Source organism: Python bivittatus, unplaced genomic scaffold (assembly GCF_059951505.1).
Source record: "Python bivittatus isolate LINGU-HERP-01145 unplaced genomic scaffold, Pbiv_v1 ctg000980_np1212, whole genome shotgun sequence".
Classification (NCBI taxonomy): domain Eukaryota; kingdom Metazoa; phylum Chordata; class Lepidosauria; order Squamata; family Pythonidae; genus Python; species Python bivittatus.
In genome coordinates this window covers 40487217-40511196 of record NW_028277125.1, presented here as the reverse complement: position 1 = coordinate 40511196, position 23980 = coordinate 40487217, and the positions used below count along the sequence as shown (strand labels likewise).

General features: G+C 37.4%; 1 protein-coding gene across 4 annotated transcripts in view; it reads right to left on the bottom strand.

Annotated features, from left to right (window-relative positions):
* ARMC8 (armadillo repeat containing 8) overlaps positions 1–23980 on the bottom strand; it is a 78717-nt gene that overhangs the window by 37492 nt on the left and 17245 nt on the right. For 3 of the 4 annotated variants that reach the window (XM_088132373.1, XM_088132371.1, XM_088132374.1), the window contains exons 3-5: positions 18240–18311; positions 1336–1478; positions 1155–1252 (exon numbers count right to left, since the gene is read on the bottom strand). In XM_088132373.1, the coding sequence (XP_087988499.1) occupies positions 1155–1252; positions 1336–1478; positions 18240–18311 (313 nt within the window). The remainder of the gene's footprint in view (positions 1–1154; positions 1253–1335; positions 1479–18239; positions 18312–23980) is intronic. The other variant, XM_088132372.1, reaches the window with a different exon arrangement.

Sequence of the window (23980 nt, the reverse complement as noted above, 5' to 3'; positions counted from 1 at the left end):
TGCACAGGAAAGAGTTTCAGGTCCATACATGGAAGAAAACAGGGATGAAGAAGGGGTTGGGGGAGAAGGGAGAAAAATCAAGCACACTGGTAGCTGAGGGGGGGGCAGAGGAAAGAAAAAGGGGAGGCACAGGGGTAATCAGGAGATAAGCTAGCCAGTAGGAATGTGCTGCTTGGAGCATGGGCAACAGCTGAGGGAGGGAAGGTATAGGGAATATGCAGAATAGGTGGGGAAGGAGGGGAAAGAAAGATTCAGAATCTCCAATCCCTTTTCACGTCCTATATCTTAAATCTTCATGATCTGCCTTCAATGAGCTAAAATCAATTGAACAACTTTCCCTTCAGATTTTTCAGAAACTCATTCCAAAGTCTTAATTCCAAATTAAAGGGTATTTATTAAGAAATACAAGAAAGCTAGCATATACTTGGAGTACAAAATAAGCAATACAAAATTTGCTAATTTATGCTAAAAATCTAAGACAGTGGGAACATTTCACAGCATAAGACTGCAAGATCGCCCTGGATGTCCCATGTGGTGCAGCTTCCTACACTGGCCCAGCTAATCAGCTGATCAGAGAGAGGCAAAGGACCACTTTTACTGTGAGGACAATGAAAGCCTAATGTAAAGTAACAAGATGTTTAATAATTCTAACATTCTTTTTACAACACGTAGATTTTTCCTAAAGTATGTTAGCTTTTACTATTAATCCCCATTGAAATCAATATAATGAATATTATTCATATATTTCTCACAAGGGGAATAAAATAAAGTTGTACTTACTTCTCCCACAACAGATGACAGTAGCAGCATGTGATTTTCAAAAAAATACCTAAGTCTGATTAACTTGCTTTTATATCTTGGAACGCAATATATAAACCTCTTGAAGTTACATACCAGGAGCGTCCCAATGAACACTATAACTTAAGTGATAGTCTTCTGGTTTTTAATTCCAATTATTTTGTGAAGCGAATTCCTCTCCAACCAACATATGTTGTCACGTGTAGTGCTTTTATGACTATGAGTTTCTAGCTTGAATAAATTGCAGCAGTTCTAATTTCAATGGTTCTAAATTCTCTCAGGGACGCATATGAAATAAACCTGCATGTATAAACTTGTGTGCAGACTCAAAGGATCAGTTATTGCCTGTAACTTACTGTATACAATAATTCTTCAGGAGTAACAGGGCTGGTGAAAATAGTACGAAGACACCTGAGGCAAGCTTCAATGAATTTAAGATCTGGTGACAGTAACCCTGTAAATACAAGTTTAGATTCTTTTTTAGTTCTTGCAAACGGTGCACTCAAAAAACCAACACAATAATGAAAGATTAGGTACCTTGCAATAAGGCTGGTATGATATGGCAGTCCAGTAGAGATTTAACATTATTTTCTGTACCCATTGCAAGGCTTCCAAGCACCACTGCACATTCCGTTTTTAGCTCAGTGCTGGAGTTTTCTTGCTGAAGCAAGTATAACAACCTACATGTAGAAAACAACTGTTTGACTAAGGTCACATACATTAATTTAAATACAGAATCCTTCTACATAAAAAGAAGCAGATTATACCAAGTGGGGAAATGATAATCAATGTGTTACACAGAACATTACATGGATAAAAAAAATGTGAAAACTATATCCAAAACCCAATAATGAAAAAGTGGAATTATCTGTTTCAACTCATTTGTGGGCTGAACTCCCCACATATTCAAACTCTGATGGAAGTCTGTAAAATACATTCCTGAGGATCAGCTTTTCATGCATAAAGAAAAATCTGTGAACATAGACCAGCTCTGTTTTATAAGTTTTTGTTATTGAAATAGTTCCATTTATTTTTTGCCTCTCTCAGCTTCTTGCCTGCACCACTAAGCTACAGAAACAATGAGCAGTGTTTTCTTTTTTTTAGTTTTATCGTGGATTGTTCAAGTATTATGGAGCTTGTGAACCTATCAGATTTTCTTTACAAGCATTCAGAACAATATTCCATGCTTCTTATTCTGCAAGCTCTACATAGATATTTATTCTGTTTCCTGTTTAACTAGAACCACTGAATAGTGTACTTTTAAGCGCTACTACTTTATTCCACTTTTATCTGAAGACTGCACTTATTTAGGATAACATTTACCACATCTGCTAAGATGTTCCTTGAAAGGCACTTCTCAGCCTAAAAGTATTCTTTGGTGTAGTGGTTAAGGGGCTGGCCTTGAAACCAGGAGAGTGTAAGTTCTAGGCCTCCCTTAGGCTTGAAAGCTGGCTAGGATGACTTTGGGCCAGTCACTCTCTCTCAACCCACCCCACCCCACAGGACTGTTGTTGTGGGGAAATAAGAGACATGAATATTAGATATGTTCACCCCCTTGAGTTGAATGAATGAATATATCTTAATAATAATAATAATAGCAGCAGCAGCTTTTAAATGATCTTAAATTGATTTCTTTCTTTTCTGAAATATGTACCAGATAAATGTTCACATTTATTCATTCATAGCTTATAAGCAGCTCCAATAAGATCCAACATGAAAACTTTATACATATAGACCTTGCTTACCCACTACCTCACACAGTAACTGTTTGAAGTTACAACAGTGATGAAAAAATAACTTTGCAACCAAGGTGCACATTTACAACCTTTGCAATGTCCCTCAGTCATGTGACTGCCATTACGGTCAGTCAGTGTGCACTGTTCTGTGCCTGACATATTTTTTTTCTCTCCCCCACCTCACAGGACAGAGAGACTGGGGAGGAAGGGATTATAAGAGTAAGCAGGCACAAAATGGGGAATATACCAACTGTTTGCCTAGCGCACTCGCAGCTCCCCACCCTGAGAATGCTAGGCAAACAGCTGGTACCAGCACATTCCTTTCAATGTGTATTCCCCATTGTGTGCCTGCTTACTTTCTTGTAATCCTTTTCTCTCCAATGAATGTAAATACAAATATTAATTTCCTTCTTGCTAATTATCCCAGCACCAGGGTGAGCATTCCAAAAGGCAGGGGAGTGGGGAAAAAGGAAAACTGAAGTAAAATCGCAAGCACAGCTGCAGTCACATGATTTTCCACTTAGTTGCTGGTCCCACCTGTGGTCACTAAATGAGGACAAGAACTACAGTGGGGCAAAAAAGTATTTAGTCAGCCACCAATTGTGCAAGTTCTCCCACTTAAAAAGATGAGAGAGGCCTGTAATTTTCATCATAGGTATACCTCAACTATGAGAGACAAAATGGGGGAAAAAATCCAGAAAATCACATTGTCTGATTTTTAAAGAATTTATTTGCAAATCATGATGGAAAATAAATATTTGGTCAATATCAAAAGTTCATCTCAATACTTTGTTATATATCCTTTGTTGGCAATGACAGAGGTCAAACGTTTTCTGTAAGTCTTCACAAGGTTTTCACACACTGTTGCTGGTATTTTGGCCCATTCCTCCATGCAGATCTCCTCTAGAGCACTGATGTTTTGGGGCTGTCGCTGGGCAACACGGACTTTCAACTCCCTCCAAAGGTTTTCCATGGGGTTGAGATCTGGAGACTGGCTAGGCCACTCCAGGACCTTGAAATGCTTCTTACGAAGCCACTCCTTCGTTGCCCGGGCGGTGTGTTTGGGATCACTGTCATACTGAAAGACCCAGCCACGTTTCATCTTCAATGCCCTTGCTGATGGAAGGAGGTGTTCACTCAAAATCTCACGATACATGGCCCCATTCATTCTATCCTTTACACGGATCAGTCATCTTGGTCCTTTGCAGAAAAACAGCCCCAAAGCATGATGTTTCCACCCCCATGCTTTACAGTTGGTATGGTGTTCTTTGGATGCAACTCAGCATTCTCTCCCCTCCAAACACAACAAGTTGAGTTTAGACCAAAACATTCTACTTTGGTTTCATCTGACCATATGACATTCTCCCAATCCTCTTCTGGATCATCCAAATGCTCTCTAGCAAACTTCAGACGGGCCCAGACATGTACTGGCTTAAGCAGGGGGACCCATCTGGCACTGCAGGATTTGAGTCCCTGGCAGCATAGTGTGTTACTGATGGTAGCCTTTGTTACTTTGGTCCCAGCTCTCTGCAGGTCATTCACTAGGTCCCCCGTGTGGTTCTGGGATTTTTGCTCACCATTCTTGTATTCATTTTGACCCCACAGGGTGAGATCTTGCATGGAGCCCCAGATCAAGGGAGATTATCAGTGGTCTTGTATGTCTTCCATTTTCTAATTATTGCTCCCACAGTTGATTTCTTCACACCAAGCTGCTTGCCTATTGCAGATTCAGTCTTCCCAGCCTGGTGCAGGTCTACAATTTTGTTTCTGGTATCCTTCAACAGCTCCTTGGTCTTGGCCATAGTAGAGTTTGGAGTGTAACTGTTTGAGGTTGTGGACAGGTGTCTTTTATACTGATAACAAGGTCAAACAGGTGCCATTACTACAGGTAACGAGTGGAGGACAGAGGAGCCTCTTAAAGAAGTAGTTACAGGTCTGTGAGAGCCAGACATCTTGCTTGTTTGTAGGTAACCAAATACTTATTTTCCACCATGATTTGCAAATAAATTCTTTAAAAATCAGACAATGTGATTTTCTGGATTTTTTTCCCCATTTTGTCTCTCATAGTTGAGGTATACCTATGATGAAAATTACAGGCCTCTCTCATCTTTTTAAGTGGGAGAACTTGCACAATTGGTGGCTGACTAAATACTTTTTTGCCCCACTGTACCTGTACAATGAGTTCCTCTGAGTGAAGAGTTACCTGATGAGCCAGTCCCAAAACCTAGGATAACTTCAAACATGAAGAAGTGCAACAACTGGCACCAAGGGTGGCAGGAAGTCAAAGCCAGCAATGAAAAAGCTCTGAAACAAAACTGCTTGCAAGAAGAATATTCTGTGGTACAAGAAGATGGCCTAACTGTGTAATTTCATCACTGTGCCATCTCACCATTCTCCAGAATTATATGTCTGGGCCACTTTTTGGTCCTTCAACCAAAAAGGAAGTAAAGTTCTAAAAAATAGGCCACTATCTTAAAATTAACTTTGCTCTTTTTACTAAAACCACCAGGACACAAAACTTTGGTCCTTTTATTTATACAGAATATCATAAGTAGTTTTTACACTATCACACTAAGAATGTTGTTAGCCAGAGACCTATACAGTTATTGTAATTTTGTGACATAGAAGATGGAGGTATTTCCCACTAGATTCTAATGTCTAAAAAGAAGAGTTCAAACACAAATCTGCTTTACCACATCAAAGAATCTGCAGTTCCAGATATCAGGGGTGGAATTTTCTTACACAGCAAAATATATGGCCAGATCAAAAGTTTATAAATTATTTTTTGAGTTTATGTGCCAAAGGAGGAGAATGAAATGATATGCTAACAATTTTCTTTTAAGATTCTGAACTCTAAATCTTTCCAACTGCTGAACTAGACTGGAAAACTGCTTTGGAAAAGTGAACAATACAGGTAGTCCTTGAGTTACGATGGCAATTGGGACCGGTATTGCCGTTGCTAAGTGACACAGTTGTAAAGCGTGATGTCACGTGACTGCACTATTTAGTGACTGCAATTCAAGCAGTTCCAACTGCCCTTGTAGATGCGCATATTGTTAAGTGGGAAGCAGCAGGACTCTCAAGTAAGGAGCATGGGGGTGCTGTAGGGAGGTGGGGGAGGCCTGGTGCAGGCTGCACGCGGGTTGGGGGGGTGCTGCAGTGTGGCTTGAGCACAGGGAGGCCCGGAAAGGAGGCTACAGGTATGTGCGAGCACAGAGAGGCCTGGGAAGGAGGGCACTGATGGGTGGGTGCGTGTGAGCAGAGGAAGGAGGGCTCTGGGTGCATACAAATGTAGGGAGGCCCAGGAAGGAGGATGTGGGGTGCCTGTGAGTGTAGGGAGGCCCAGGAAGAAGGATGCTGGTGGATGCGTGCATTTGTGCGAGCACAGGAAGGCCCAGATAAGGAGGACGCTGGTGGGTGGGTGGGTGTGTGCAAGTGAAGGGGGAAGGAGGGTGTGGTGCGTGCGAGCAAGTAAAGTGAGAAGGAGGGTGCAGTGTGTGTGAGCAAGCGAGCAAGTGAGCAAAAGAAAGAAACCTGGTGGGAAGGTGCCGGAGACTTACCTGAGTGACTTGCAACCTTCCCTGCTGACTTCCCCATTGACTTTGCTTGTGGGAAGCCAGCAGGGAAGGCCGCAAATGGTGATCATGTGACCATGGAACACTGCAACCAGTCTTAAGTGTGAGCTGGTTGCCAAGCATCCAAATTTTGTTCACGTGATTGTGGGGGGCTGCAATATCCGGAATTTCAAGGATCAGTCACAAGTCCCTTTGTTCAGCGCCTTCGTAAGTTTGAACAGTTGCACATAGGTAAGTCCCAAGGGACCTGCTTAACCAGCTCAAAAATATATAAAAAGAGGTAAAGAAAATAGAGCAGGGAAAGAATATGTAATTATAAAAATTAATACTGAACTAAAAGAACAATGGAGTTCAGTGACAGGCAGGCAGGCAAGCAGGTAGGCAGGCAGACATTGCTGGCTAAGGCAACTTGAAAAATCAGCAGTACCTGAACATGGGCTGCTATGAATCTAATGGGCATAAGATTCAATTTAGACACACAAGTACTAGCAATTGTGTCAAATCATCATGCATTACTGCACAGAGAAGCTACTGATATTTATAAACCCAACAACTTTACCAAGAAGAAAGTCTGAAGGTTAATAAAGCCTGGTTTCCAGCTTTACATCACACCAAAATAAGATAGCCCTTAACTAACCCACACCATTTAGAATCTACAGCAGTCTCACCTGAAAATATAATAAGCAGTAGCACTTCCTCATGTGATAGGAAGTGACCAAATTTGAAATATAAATAAATAAAATAAATATTTCAAAGACAGACCAATAATAAAATTAGTTCCTTTGGAACTTCTTCAAGTCAGACCAATTACAAATTCACCTGGATAAAGAACCAAACAAAAGCTGACTTTCCAGAATTCTGGACATGGTCCAATTAGAAATCAGTTCTGTTAGTAATACAAGAGCTCAGTATTCCTGCTCAGTGGCTGGTGAGCTGCTGAGAAGTACATTACAGAGCAGTTCACTTTACCTCTGAAGATGCCAGCCACAGTTGCTAGTGAACATCAAAATACCAGACCACGGCCTCTTAACCCAGAAGCTCATCACCAGTGGATTGACAATGGCCATGAATGCCAGCATCAATATATTTTCTCAGTATGAATTGTATCAGACATACAGTACTAAATTAAAATGTACTTTATTTAAGTAATATTTAATATTCTACGCATTTTTTAAAAAGTAATTTTCCCAAAGAAGAGTTTCAGAACCAAATAGCTGTCAGCCTGTATGAAGCTGTTGTACAGACTTTGGCCTCCACCATTATCTTAGAAAGGCTGAGAATTTTTCCTTCTAAATGTTTATAACATCTCATTGATCCTTAGATCTTTGAATTCTATGAACTATATAATTACCAAATTCTATGAACTATATAATTACCGAATTATTGTATCTATAGACAGAAAAGGTTTAACTATTATAGAAGATAAGGCATTATTTTGTCAAATAAGATCTGGTGAAAGATCTGGTGAACTGATTTGTCAAATAATAATTATTATATTTATTAAAACTGTATTTAGTTTTTTTCCCTTCTCTATTTTCAATATGCTAAGTTATCTAAATAATAGAATGTTAATAATCTTTAATTATATAAATATCACTGTATTGAAATTTTAAAAAATACTTTTATGATGCCATTTAAAATTTGAAAGGGAGAGGCCATCTCTCTCTTTAGAATCTTGTGGGTTTTTTGTTTGACTCTAGTATTTTTGAGAGCATTAAACAAACAAACAAACAAACAAACAAACATGGTATTTGCTTATCAATAGGTTTTACACCAGAGGCTAATTCCTTGCATATCAGTTTACTAACATCATTGTTTTAGAGATTAAGGGCTTTTAGACTGGACTCTTACTTGCCATAGGACAATTACAGAGGACATGGAAAAGGACCTACCTGTCTTCTTCAGTAAGCAAAAAACAGGGTCATGCACAGTCCTACACAATCATATATAACCAAGAATTCCTGAATTTCTGTTCAGAGATGTCTGCACTTTTAGCAACAAACAGTACAAGCAGCTTACTCCATGACTGCTTCAAGGATAGGATCCAAGTTAGATATAAGAGAGAGAAAGAGATGTCCTTTACATCCTGCAACTGGCTTTTTTTTTTCCTTACAGAAATGTAAGTTAAAAAACAGATTCCACCCCTCTACCATTTGCTGGAGCGGATGTGGTGGTGGAGGAAGTGTATAGAAATTTTTAAAATAAATGCTCTTTTTTTCTCTTTTCCTAAAAGGCCTTTTTTTCCCTCATGTTTTTCTTTTGCCCAAACTTGGTTTGACCTTTTTCTGACTACAGCAATGCCAAAAGCACCCATGAGCACTTTCGCTACTGAAGGAGGAAACATCCTAATCTTGTTGAGCTCCTTTTGTATTCTACTTCAGAAATGTATTCATGTATTCTTTTGTTTTCTGCCTGGTTCAATCTTCTTGTGATTGTAATTCAATTATATGTCTGCCCAAGAAATATAAATATACATATGTGTATAGTCATATATATATAAATATATATGGACTCTATAAGTAAAAAAGAGGGAAACTCTGTTCTTACTTCTTTGTGAAAACAAACTGCCTTCATATGCATGTCCAGTGCTTTAAATCTTTTTTTTTTTTATTGAACAGAAGCATCACAGAGTAAGGGCAAGTTAGTTAAGCATATATAACAAGACTAAGAAGTATTTCGTGTACATCCTTAATAGGTACTTAATCTGCTGTAGGAGCAAAGTCAAACTCATACTGGAACTCATCAGCCATACATTGTGGATAACCTGCATATACAACTATAAATCTACATCAGAGTTATAACAGATTAAGGATTCTTAAAAGCCAAATTTAGAATGATAACCATTTTGCTGTTGCTAAGAAGCATCTGCAAATCTCTCAGGGATCTATCCTCTTCCCATCCCTGCTCTAGTTCATGAAAGTTTATGTCACAATAAATATACTCCATTCTTTCTATGGATATAAAATATTGTTAAGGGTGATTCATAGAAGCATATTGTATAACCAAAAGTTATCTAAGGCAACATGCATATTATACCCTTTGTATCTACGCTGATAATATGTCTGACATTTGTACTCTTGATTATTTAAAAGACATATAGCTATACTGACTGGGTTCAAACGGACATTAATTCTCTCCATTTTTGGTTTTCAGGCATGATTGCCTATACTTACATACAGCAATCAGTATTCCATTGCCTATGCACAAGATTCCCACAGACATTGTATACACTCACATATATTAACTCTTAAGGCAAGGAAACACCAATAGAGCTCAATGAATGCTGAGAATGCTCATTGTTCAAGAAGTGCTAACAGGTTTGGGAAAGGGGATAGAACATTATATAGGAGGAAGAATGGAATGTTAACAGTTCTGCAGGAGCAGAAACAGAACAAGCAATGCTATCATATTATGATGCTTCAGCTTATCAATCATACAACCTAGGATATTTAATCCTTGTACCATCTCTTCCCTCATCTTTTTTGGTATTTCATAAATGAAATATTCTTGATTAAGAAACTATGGTTTTCCATTACATCTGAACTAGAAAACAATAACTTCTTGGATTGGAATAAGCCATGATCTCAGGTAGGCTGCAGTTCAAAACTGATTTCAAATCCTAATTTGTCCTGATTTTAATAGCAATCTGGTGCCTTCCAAATATTCTGAACTTCAATTATCCCTAACATCTGCCCATGCTGAATGAACCTTGTGGAGGGGGTAATCCAAAACACACGGAACTCAAGTAGTGGTTGCCTATATCTACTGAGTATCGATATCCATTTATCAGATAACTAGGAAGTTTTCAATTGTTACATGCCAAGAGGGAGGAAGAAAGGGGCATTACGGCAAAATACATAGATAGAAACCATGCATACATGTATTATGTCCATGATAACTGAAATGGATCATTCTGTTCTCCTGTATCATACAAACTCAGATTCATACTGTGACTCCTACTTCCATTAAATAAATATAACATTTTATTTTTTTTCAAGAATGTATTCCTTAATATTAAAGAAGAGAAGAAACATTTCACTTTTAATATTTTCAATTTTAACAGTTCTATTTTCTGGAAATAAGCAATCATAACATACATCAATCTATTGTATAAAAATTCATATTAGAACATAGCACTGCATCAACAACTGAGATGCCAAGGTCTCATACTGATTATCACTATGATACTTACAGTGATATTCGGCAAAACTACAAGTAGTATACATATATGGATGGGCCACACATGCATGCACACACCATTCACTATTTGTTTATTTTTATTTATTATTTCAATTTATATAGCTGCTCATCTCAAATTCATGACTTTCTTCCTCCTTTGAGTGACCCTAATCAGCTACACAGCCAGAAAAAATGCTGCCAAGAAAATGGCAGGATGTTGAGTTCACTGATAGTTTGGACAAGGAAAAGAGTCCAAAAGAGTACTCTGAATTTTGCTCCATCAAGTTTATTATCTTGTGTGGCTGACAGACTTCCAAGACATAAAACCTGAAACTATAAATAAAGCAAAACTGTCTAAGGAGAGTTAATATAGCATTGTCTTTTTGGATCAGCTTGACAAAACTGTTTAACTTTTCAAAACACAAGAATAAGAATAGTTGTTGAAAAAAAAGGCTATCCTTCTTTAAAAAAAAAAAAATTAAGCATACCAGCAAGTCCTGCCAATTACAGGGACTCCCCAGGTTAAGAATGACCAGGTTGCAGACGCTCACAGTTAAGAACAGAGCCTACTATAGCAAAATTCAAGTTTGAGTTCATTACAGAATACTATTTATACAGTAGTATACAATGATACTGTTCCAGCTTACATACATATTCGACTTCAGGACAGACCTTGGGAACAGAACTCGTTCTTAAACTGGGGACTACCTGTACAGTCAGGTCCAGAAATATTGGGACATCGACACAATTCTAACATCTTTGGCTCTATACACCACCACAATGGATTTGGAATGAAACAAACACAATGTGCGTTAACTGCAGACTGTCAGCTTTAATTTGAGGGTATGTACATCCAACTCAGGTGAACGGTGTAGGAATTACAACAGTTTGTATATGTGCCCCCCACTTGTTAAGGGACCAAACGTAATGGGACAATTGGCTTCTCAGCTGTTCCATGGCCAGGTGTGTGATATTCCCTCAGTACCCCAATTACAAAGTGCAGATAAAAGGCCCAGAGTTCATTTCAAGTGTGCTATTTGCATTTGGAATCTGTTGCTGTCAACTCTCAAGATGAGATCCAAACAGCTGTCACTATCAGTGAAGCAAGCCATCATTAGGCTGAAGAAACAAAACAAACCCATCAGAGAGATAGCAAGAACATTAGGCGTGGCCAAAACAACTGTTTGGAACATTCTCAAAAAGAAGAAACGCACCGGTGAGCTCAGCAACACCAAAAGACCCAGGAGACAACGGAAAACAACTGTGGTGGATGACCGAAGAATCCTTTCCCTGGTGAAGAAAACACCCTTCACAACAGTTGGCCAGATCAAGAACACTCTCCAGGAGGTAGGTGTATGTGTGTCAAAGTCAACAATCAAAAGAAGACTTCACCAGAGTGAATAAAGAGGGTTCACCACAAGATGTAAACCATTGGTGAGCCTCAAAAACAGGAAGGCCAGATTAGAGTTTGCCAAACGACATCTAAAAAAGCCTTCACAGTTCTGGAACAACATCCTATGGACAGATGAGACCAAGATCGACTTGTACCAGAGTGATGGGAAGAGAAGAGTATGGAGAAGGAAAGGAACTGCTCATGATCCTAAGCATACCACCTCATCAGTGAAGCATGGTGGTGGTAGTGTCATGGCGTGGGCATGTATGGCTGCCAATGGAACTGGTTCTCTTGTATTTATTGATGATGTGACTGCTGACAAAAGCAGCAGGATGCATTCTGCAGTGTTTCGGGCAATATTATCTGCTCACATTCAGCCAAATGCTGCGGAACTCATTGGATGGCGCTTCACAGTACAGATGGACAATGACCCAAAGCATACTGCAAAAGCAACCAAAGAGTTTTTGAAGGGGCAGAAGTGGAATGTTATGCAATGGCCAAGTCAATCACCTGACCTGAATCCCACTGAGCATGCATTTCACTTGCTGAAGACAAAACTGAAGGGAAAATGCCCCAAGAACAAGCAGGAACTGAAAACAGTTGCAGTAGAGGCCTGGCAGAGCATCACCAGGGATGAAACCCAGCGTCTGGTGATGTCTATGCGTTCCAGGCTTCAGGCTGTGATTGACTGCAACGGATTTGCAACCAAGTATTAAAAAGGGAAAGTTTGATGTATGATTATTATTCTGTCCCATTACTTTTGGTCCCTTAACAAGTGGGAGGCACATATGCAAACTGTTGTAATTCCTACACCGTTCACCTGAGTTGGATGTACATACCCTCAAATTAAAGCTGACAGTCTGCAGTTAAAGTACATTGTGTTTGTTTCATTCCAAATCCATTGTGGTGGTGTATAGAGCCAAAGATGTTAGAATTGTGTCGATGTCCCAATATTTCTGGACCTGACTGTATATACAGCAGAGCTGCATAAACGTATTGACAAGACAGAAACATCAGAATAGATGAGTTAAGCTATATTTTTCACAATAACTAAAATTAAAGGATGCCTGCGACAATACTTTTTCCCCTATGCATAAATCTAGCTACTTGCCACAGGTTAAACAACTCTGAATGCTAAGAAAGAGCAAACTTAACAAGATAGACTTAATGAAATATTCAGTTTATCATTCTAATCATAGCTTCTCACGTACATCAAGCAAAGTCTTGTTTACATAAAGCACTATGGGTTGGAATATCACCATTACCCACTCTGGAATCACTGAAAGAACCAAACAATACTTCTTCCTATTTCCAATTATTTTATACTGAACCAAAAGTACTCTAATCCTCAGAATGTTTTCATTACTTCATTTAAACACCTAGGGATAGGTGTCCAACGTAATACTCATGTCATAGAATTTAATCTACCTACTAATTATTCAAAGTACTGGGCAACCAAGGAAGGTTGGGCAAAGTACTGGGCAACCAATTGCAACAGAGACAAATTGCACTATTGATGACCAATTAGTAACCCAATCATTGAATTTGACCCATATATCATTTTTATCCCTCTTCCTTATTTTTCTACATCTTTTCAGCTGAACAGTAAGGGTAATCTGAGAAAAAGGCAGAGCTTTTAAAGGTAATCAGGAATTCACATTTTTGAGATCATTTTATTAAGCTCCTCAGGGACATGCTCTCAATCACAATTTCATACTGGATAAAAGGTGCAAAAATTAAGCAAAACCTATTCCTACTTGCCATTATGTTTCTAGCAAAATGAAGGAAAGAAAAGACCTTGTACAGCTGAAGGAAAAAAAAATTATACTTTAGCTATCATTTTTGGAATTATGCATGCTATAGGCCATTATGTGACAGATTTTAGATATTAAATGTTTGCATATGAATTCTGCTTCCTTTAAATCCTATTTCTCCTCAGTTACTGCATTACAATTTGGCAAGCTTTTTAACAAAGCATAATTATCTTCTTGAATGTTTTGCTCTCACATCTACTATAGACAAACATCATTTGTATCTAATAAATGAAGAGGCAAATTAACACACCTCTATAGGTTATATTCGCAACTTAATTCTGCAGCACACTTAATTCTGCAATGTGAACAGAGTCAAACTAGCATAGCTCAGGACTTATCACGTACCCTCCTTGCATCACACCTAGAAGGTTTAGAATTTGTCGAGGACATGTTCTTACCACTTACCATCTTGGTGCAAGCCTGCTGCTGAAGCAGGCTGAGGTTGGATCAATTCTGTTATCTAACAGAAATGTGGTGTTTTCCATTGGAAAATACAATGCAATTTTCTATGAAAATATTCTGATTCGGGTGGAAAGGAAGCCTGAGGGAGTTTGGTGACATGCAGAACTCCAATTAGCCTGCTGTAGGACTTCCTCTCCCATCCAGTTGCAAAGCTCTATGCCTCCATGGCCATTTCAGCTTTGGCTGCTGGAGAGAACAGAACCTCCCCAGCAAACAAAATTGTATGTGTGTTTTAAGGCTCAGGAAGAAATACCAAACTTCTTTAGGTATTATTCCTACCAGTAACATCTACCAGTAACTTTGCCTTCCTTGCCCTCCCTCCAGCTTGCCTGCCTTCTCCACTTATTTTTCTCCTCTTCACTAAGCATGGAGGCTTGCTACAGAAGAGGAAAAGCAGCTAAGCCTTCTATCTTCCCATACCCTCAAGCAGAGATTCTTTGCCCTCCCTATTCTCCCCTTTGTTGTTTTTCTTCAACAACAGGAAGTGAGTACATTGGTGGTGGTGTTGAAAAAAGTTGGATATTTCAACTTTTGGTTATTATAACTGACAATTGGCCTAGCTTATTTCTTTTGGTATTCTTCACAGGAAAGTAGATATATTTTCAGCCTTTTCTGTCATGGGATCCATCCTTTGGAACATCACCCCTCAGAGATCAGATTGGCCCTGATTCTACTGGCTTTTTGTAAGGCCTTAAAAACTTGGTTTTGCCATTGAGCTTGTGGTTGAATCTGTACAATGGTTATGCTGATTGTTGGTGGTGGTTTTTGCTATACCTTGGCTATTGACTGTGTTATTGTATAGTTTTTAATATTATTTTTATATGATTCTTGTATTGTTTTTGTTTTTATATTCTTTTAATTGCTGTGAGTTACCCAGACACATGTATTTGAGATGGGTGCTATATAAACTGAAACAATGCATGCATGCATGCATGCATGAATACCAGGTTAAGAATTATGCAAGAGCAAAGAACAAGTCATTGGAGGGAGAGATGACCCTCTGCAGCTCTGTGGGACAGTATAAAAACATCCCTTTTCAGCAGTGCTTATGTCCATGTGGAGATGTCTGTAGAATTCCTAAGCCATATTGCTCCTTTGTTGCTCTATCTATAAGGAATCGAGGAAGATATATATTTATCCCATTTTAAAGAACAACCCTGACAGAGAGCACAATGTCTATCTGTCACTGTTTGTATCTGACCAGGACCCTGACATATCTTTCCAGGTTGCCTGATTTTGTGCTATCATTTGTTGTATCCATCCTACCTATGGTTGAAGCTTAGCACAAATTTTAGTGATTGCCACTGCTATTTGTACTACCGTTACTAATAATAATGTATTTTATGTAAATTTACTCCAATGTTTAAAAGTTTTATTAATAATTACAGGTCTATGTATTTTATTGTTGTGCCTTCTGGCCCATAGGCGGTAATAAAGGTTTGATTTGAAGAATCCTCTTCAGTTGAGGTAGACTTCCAATATTCAGCACAAATGACAGGGTCTTTTCTTCTCCTTTTTTCAACATTAAATACAGGGATTAGGGAGGGGTGCAGGATAAGGTAATGCATGTTGTCAGGGGTCCTAAGGATTGTTTTTGTTTCTCCTGAAGAATGACTGACTACATGGGCTATGATAACTCCTTGGCACTTGAGAAGTTATTTTGTTTTTCTGTTTATGTTGTTATACAATTGTTTTTAGTTTTTAATCTTATTACTGTTTTAGAGATTTGTAAGTCAGGCATGATTAGAGTGGCATATAAGCCTGGTAAAATATGTAAGTGCTATCCCATTCAAGTCTATGCAGACGAAAGTCCTACTGAGTTTGATTATTTTACTTCTTGGTAAATATGCATAGAATTGCAGTTACATAGGAGAGCCTTGATATTTTATAAATGTGGCTTACCTATAAAGGATAGCTAAATTTTGAGGGCATTTTTGTCTACAATTGGTTCATCATCATCACAGCTCATTTATCTATATAATTTAACTGTTATGTGATTTCAATCTTTTCCTTATGAGAACAAAACAAGTTTGCGTTAGTAATGCAAATAAAGCAAGCAGATTTTGGGGGGGGAAATTGCTTCATTAACTTCTTCCTATATTGTTTATCAAAAGGACTATGTTGCACTTTAACAAAATTTTACCAAGATATTTGACTACCATATTAGCAACACATTCTTAGGCATTTACAAGTCACATTTCCATATAACCACTGTGTGAGGCAAAATCAATTCCTTATGCTTTATTACTGTAACAACAAAACTGTTGCTCAGCTTGAACTCCAGCACTACTGCTTTTCTACTTTTTTCAAATATGAAGGGAGATTAGATATTCTGGTTTGCAATAAACACCATTTTGCCTCTGTATCCATTTTCACTTTCAGTGCCTAAAACTAATTTTTTGCCAACTGCAAACTGATACGAAACAAACTTGACATAGCTACCCTACTGGTGACTGAATACTGATTTCTTATTTATTAACTGCATTTATATCCTGCCTTGAGTTGGAGTGAGCTAAACTATGTGCAACATAGTCTGTCTTAATTTTATATTCACTGACCTAAAGTCATCCAGTGAGTTCTATAGTAGAACAGGAAAAAGAACCTGGACTCTAGAATTTTTATATTAAGATTAAGAGTGAATTTTACTGTTTCTCAGTGCAGATTAACATTTTCTAATTGCTTAATATGGTCAAATTAGTGGATGTATTCCTCATGTTTGCTTGAGATCCATTGCTTTCATATCCCACCTATTTTTTCAATGTTTGGAAAGGTTAGTGTTACATTTGTATCACATAAAATAGTTGTACTAATTTGACTGATAGAGGGCTTTATTTTGGAGACTTATGTCTCACTTTTCTATTCTATCAAGTATTCAAGATGGTCCTGGCTTGAAGATACTGTGCAAATGTAATGATCATCATGCCTCAGGAATGACTAAGGAAAAGAATGGAGAATTCAGGTAGGTAGCTACATCATTACTCTGCTTATCAAAATGTTAAAGTAAAATCTGACAAAGCAGATGTCTTGATTTTAAACAAACGCAAATGATCATGACCATTTTTTTTTTAAGTTTTCACAGTTTAGGAGGCAGTTGATATAAATTTGTTTTAATGTCTTAAAGCTATTTTAAGACTCAAATAATTATGTTATTTCTTCCCCCAAATCAGAAGAAAATTGCACTGTCTGTGGCATGAACAGAGAAAGCACTAGATGGTGGACAAAAAAGTGGTTCAGCAGCTGCATCTGATCCATGGATTGTCTTTCCTGGCATACCTGCTTAAATCTCAAAATAGTGTTGCTTTGCCTTCTGGTTCTATGAACACTAGAAGTAACAGTTGAAGAGCACATTATGAGCAAACCAGTTACATATTTTAATCATCATTAATGCTGACATTTTGATTCTGATAATAAAAATAAGCACATATCATATTGGTACAAATAGAAGCAAAAAACCCCACACATTGCAGGTAGTCCTCGGGTTACAGTGGCAGTTGGGACCAGAATTTCTGTCACTAAGCAATGTGGTCATAAAGCATGACATCACATGACTGCATCGCTTAGCAACAGTAAGCCCAGCAGTCCGAGTTGCCGTTGTAACCCCAGGACCACATGGGTCTTTAAGCAAGGACCTCATGTGACTGCACAGTGGGAAGAGGTGCAAGTCCCAGGCAAGCAGGCCAGTGGGTGAGAGCTGCGGATGAGAGCTCAGGGGGGCAGGGTGCTGTGGGCAGATGCCACAGGCAGGCACTACAGAGTGTGAGTGGTTGGGTGGATGTCGCAGATAGGCACTATGGAGTGTAAGTGGGTGCATGGGTGCCACGGACAGGCAAAAAAGCAGTGGGGCGACTTGCAACCTCCTGCCTGCTTCCCCACTGACTTTGCTTGTAGAAAGCCGGCAGGGAAGGTCACAAATGATGATCATGTGACCGCGGTGGTGCTGCAACAGCAGGAACTTTGAGGACCAGTCCCCTTCATTCAATTCTTATATGCAATCTTAATGCAAGTGAGAGATAGAAAAAACAGGTTTAGACATTTCTTTTAGAGGCTTTATTAATCAGTTACTTTTGAGCAATTATTTTCACAACTTTGAAAAAGACATTCTTTCCAAATTTTGCAGCACAGATGTATCCACACAAGCAATTTATAGCAAGGAATCAGATATACTAATCTCAGCTATAGAGAAAGTAAATATAGAGTCAGTGATAGTCAGGAAATTAAGTGCCCTTAATGGCTTAATGAGACTGCTGTGAATCAGTGAAAATGAGAGTAGCAGAGGACATACCTTGGAACTGCTCCCAAAACAATCAAGTTGGCTTTTTGTTTGTTGTTTCCAATTACAGCATTTTTCATATCTCTGTAAATCCAGAAAGAGAAAAACCCTAGTAAATTATGCTGAGATACTAGAAGCTCAGTTTCGCAGACTGTAGCACCATTTAGTTGCTACATCTAAGCACTGAACAGGAAAAAATAACACCCCCATAGTTATTAATAACAGTATAAATCTCTGACATTTCTTTAACACCAGCCATTCAAACAGCAGAGATGTTCACTTGATCATTCATTATAAAGCCATCTGGCATATATTTCAGATAGCAATATCAAATTGTCAAATGAGAATTGAGTTGGAAGTAAAAAATGAAAAAAAAAATAAAGATGAGAATCCCAATATGGCCAGTATTCCTAGTTTACAATGGCTGCATTTGAATATAAGGCTAAAAAGAAAGGCTAAAAATGGAATTTGGATTGCCTAAAAGTGTCATATGGCATTATAACCAATTAAAACATCTTTTGATTTTACAATTTAGGCCTGTTGTATCTGCAGCATCTGAAACACCTAAATTTTTATTCTTAGAAAATTTTTTGAAAAGTTCCCAAATCTAGAGTTAACTGTTTGTACCAAAATTGATAAGGGGATCTTTCAGGCAACTTATAGTGACTAATAATGATCTGATTTAGGAAATCAATCCACTACAGTTTTAAAGAAATGTTGAATTAGTATCCTATGGTCCCAATGAACACATGAATGTGATGTTAAATTATATTCCAAAAATTTGGAAGTTATCAAATTATAAAGAAATTGGGATTAATCATGTGGCAGCTGCAGCTAATAAGACTGTTTTACTCCAATGGAAAGATTTTAATGCCATGATTTAAAACCCTGGTTGGAAGACATGCATTCACTTTCTGCATACATAATGACCTTTTATCAGAGTAGTAGAAAGTCTGATAAATTTTACTCTTATGGTCAATATTCTTTTTTCTGTTTTGTTATTGACATTTGTTTTTGGTTCTTTGTATTTTCTTTTAATTTTTGTATTTGGGGTCTCCCTTCCCCTTTTGTTTATATATCTGAAACAATAAAAATGTTTTAAAAAAACATAATTCTAGCTTAATCATAAGCAAGTGGTACTCATATATACCACTCAATTATTCCAGCTTGGCTCCTCCTGCCAGAGACAGCTTTGTCCATGCATTGTTTGCAAATCTGAAACTCAGACTTGTTTTCTTCCTAACACCAGTCACAACACATTGTTTATGAAACAACCCCAAGATTAATTTGCACGCAGTTCTAAAGAAACCATGATCAGAGCCATTCCAAATGTGTTTAGCTACACTCAATGGCAGGAATAGCTAAGAAGTAGTAATCAAGCACTGTGTATCAGCATGGTGCTCTTATTGCAAATGAACACAACTAGTCACAACTTGGTTTGCATATAATGCTAACTCAGTATTTGGCTATCTTAACTGCGGCTGGATATCTAATTCTACACGAGGCTACAAACCATACTTATTTTCCATAACAAATACAAAAAGCTGATTAATCTTGGCTCATTTCAGCTGGGGTTCACTATTACCTATGAGCCAGTATTCCTGACTAATTGCTGGTTTCCTTCAGTGCCCTTTCTAAACTTCCCATCAAGTCACAAAAGTGCGAAGCAAAAACAGCTAAAAATGAACCACATTCTCAAATTAAAATGTCTTCACTTGCTCCCCTCTCCATCCCTAGCTTCCTCATTCTTCCTCACGCTGGATAGCCTTTTTTGAAGTTCAACTCCTCCAGGAGTACAAGTTAGGAATGTAATCTAAGTTCTTAATTTCAATTTACATATCTTCTAAGATAAAGAATAACAGAATATAATTTCAAAAACAGAGTGATATACAGAAAAAAACCATATAAGCAACATCTGCCAGAACACCCATACAGGAAAAGGTACTCCACTGAAACATCCCAATCACAGCCTCCACAAAAAAGACCCCTAACATCCTATTCAACAAACAAAATTGCTTAGAAGCAAAACAATTCTTTACTGCTTATAGGTGATTTGCAGTTCTGGATACCAGCAGAAGGAAGGGGAAAAAACCCCAGAAAATGGCTGAAAAAGCAGTGATTATTTGACTCATTTGTAAGACATCCTCTACTCATTATCCATGGCTAAATAAATATATAGATGTAGCTTGTAATTTATGCACTTATTTACAGAATTCCTCTCTATACAAAATTATAGTTAAGTTTTCCTGCTCATTCATGGTGATGCCACTTTCACTATACAGTATTATCTTATAGCTACCCTTCCAAAATAATCCCTGAGCACTAACATTATGCAACCTCCTCAGAGTCCTACCGTAATTAATAGGCAGTGTGGATTTATTCCACTCCTTATTTCTTCTTCTTTTTCTTTTTTAAGATGAAGGCATTTAATATGAGTTTTTTTTTTCAATAGAGAAAAATACAAGTTGAAAAATTGGGTTGAAATATTTTATGATTTCCGGTATTCAAAATAACTGCTCATGGTAATGAATGTTTTAAAAAATCAGGACACAACTGTCAAATTAGTATTTGTAGACTATATTAAACATCATGTAAAACTATAAGAAAAACCTCAGAGGATTCATCTGATGTATCTAGACATTTGGAAAATTTCAAAAGCAACAAATTGTACCCATGTCCAAAAGAAGAGAAAAATAATTAAAAACAAGTATTTTGGATAAGAATCTCTACATAAAATAAATGAGAACAAGTAGAGCCTCCTTAATCATACTTTTTCTCATCATGTTCTCTTCTATTTTTCCTCCCTTTCTGTTCCCTCCTCCAGCAAGTCAATATTCCTTGCTCTATCTCCTCTAGAAAGTTTTAGTATTCTCAGTAGCTTCTCCCTCTCCAATATTATTTGTAATTTTTGCACATTTGGTGTTTGCTCTAATGTGAGATATGTAAATGGTGGAACACATGATTCCCTGGAAGAAATAACCTCTTATGTAATTAGAACCGGGATGAGTGCCAGCACAGCCTAGGAGGGGAGAGCTGCTAAGCGCTATAACAGAAGCCAAGACAGTGGGTGGAAACAATGTTGATTTCAGGCAGCCTTACAGCCCCATATTTGGAACGTGTAACTGTGAACTGTTTTCTTGGATATATTGACCTTCACCCAAATTAAACCATTATGGTAGCCTGAACCCTCTTACACCTGGTACAAATTTCCTGGCTTTGAACTGTCAGCCCCACTAGGTAGACCAGACCAGGAAATCAACTCTTCAGGAAGGGTAAAACTACTTTTATTGTCTATAGTAATAGAACTTTGCAAGTATGTGCTGTACCTCTTCCTCCTCCTCCTTCCAAATGTTATCTCATTCTGGATTTAAAAATGCTTCATCCCCTTTGCTTGCATATCTCCTTCAAGGTTATCTTCCTTATTCTCTACATGAATTGGTGGACTAGCTTGCATAAATCTTTGGGTATAGTATTTCTGTGGGACTGATGTACTAGCTCTCAACTTTAGCTACCCAACTAAAATAGTACTCTTCCTCTGTACTTCCATGAGACAGAACAGGAATTAAACCATACTGAGTTCACTTCGATTGAGTCCTGATTAAATATGTTCAGGATTAGAGATGTGAAGGTCCAGGAAAAAAAAGTGAAAAAGAATCATTGTTTATAATATTGTTTATTTTTGCAAAAGTGTAAAAGAAATAGATTATGAAATATTTCCATTTTTTCCGCTTTCAAAATGATGCATAACATGGTTGATATGGAAAAAGTGGGATCCAGGTTATTTAGTAGGATTTAAGAAAGAAAAGGCTGAGAATCTGTTCTAGAATACCAACTGGAAACAGTTTTTCTATATTCAGCATTTTCTTGAGAATATAACTTCATCATGATAAAGTTTTGCCTAAATCCTGCAAAGTAAACTAAAGCATGCTGCTCATATAAAAAGTCTAGAATATTTTAATTAAGAGAATGTTCCTAACACTGAAGACTTCACATACATGACATATATAACTATCATGTACAACAAACTGCATCTCTTGCTACTGACCTTGATAATTTTAAAAGTTCTAGTAACACACACAAATATGTATGTGTGTGTATGTGTTATCATAAAACATCTAATATAGTATTTTAAAATATTTATGTATTTTATTATATTAAGACATTTTATTTTTAATATCAACTTATTGTCATTAAAATATAAACAAATGAAAAATACTACATTCAAACAAATTTTATTCTGACTCAGACTATAGTCAAAAAGAGCTGGTGTATTATAATTGCTAGCTTCAAACCTGTATTACACAAGCCACATATGCATTCTACAGCTCAATTGGCCAATTTTAAAATTCTGAAATTTGTACCTAAGTTTTAATCAGCTGTGAAGTATCAGGTATCACACCTGTTGTTACAGGTTACAGTTCGTTTTCTAAAATTATCTGTTTAGTGATCTTTAACTTCCACCACCATTTCATCTAACAGTATACGTATAAATGAACTTCCTGGCAGCTGTTGTAGCTAGAAGTCGTGAACTTACATTAAAGATTCACAAAGTTGTCTGCAGTACAATCAGTACTTACTTGGTACACCACTTTATAAGCAAACAGTTGCATTTTCACCAGCTTTGAATATTTTATTACTTTTTATTAAAAGTTTTGCTAGAACTTAATTTCTGTAAGGATACATCTTTCTTCACAACATACACATACAATATTTAACAGCCAAGATTGCAAATGCAAATGGTAAGTACAAAGAGGTTTCACAATCCTTTTAAATGTTCTGTATTTATGTCACCTTCCTGAAGTTTTGCTTTTTTTCTGAGGTGAGGAGTGCAAGAACACATCTTATATGTGCCACATGATTCCCATCATCCTATCAATATGTTAAGCTCGGGAAATACAGCAACAATCTTTTGCAAGCATAATGATCAAAGGTGGAATTAAATAAAGCCTCTGTGTGCTAAAGCAATTTTGGAAACAATTCCAAAAACCTTCCTGTGACCATTCAGTAATATCACCCCTCCTATGTTCTACAATGCTTCAGAAAGTACCTAATTGCCATTAAAGAGTTGAAATGTATTATGAATTATGTTTTTTGCAGCTATGATTAGACATCAGAAAAATAGCTATTGTTCCAAAATCTATCAGAAAGAATATTTTTAAGTAATTGATTATATGCTTTGGGAAACAATTCCACATATTCATTAAAAAGAACAGACAAAGTTATGGAAGTTTCTGCAAATAATATTCATTTGCTGAGTTGAATCCAGGCTGTCATACTTCAATTCCACAAAATCAGTCTGACAAGATAAATATCAGCATATTAAGTTGCAATGATTTCAATTAGGCTAAATGTGATCAACTTAGTTTGAATCTGCTGCTGTGATTCTTTGAAATGGACTGTAATTGAATCGGTCTCTATTCTGTGTTAATATTTTTCTCATTTTGTTCTACAGTACATTAGAATTCAAATATGTCCTCCTCGTGTAGCTGTTTATTTCTATAGCCCTATTAATTTAAGTCAAACCTATGTGGTCCATCTACATAATTGCTAACAGTTGACACCAACTTAATGACACGTAATTAATTCAAATAATGGAGTATTCCTTTTAACATTAATTGACATCTACAGGAAACACACAAGTTGTTTAGTGTCCTTCTTTAAAAGCTTCCAATATTTTTCATATTTCATCAATGTTTGTTTATAATTCAGGTCTAAAGAGTCTAAGGAGTCATCTGGAACTGGGCCTGCTGCCA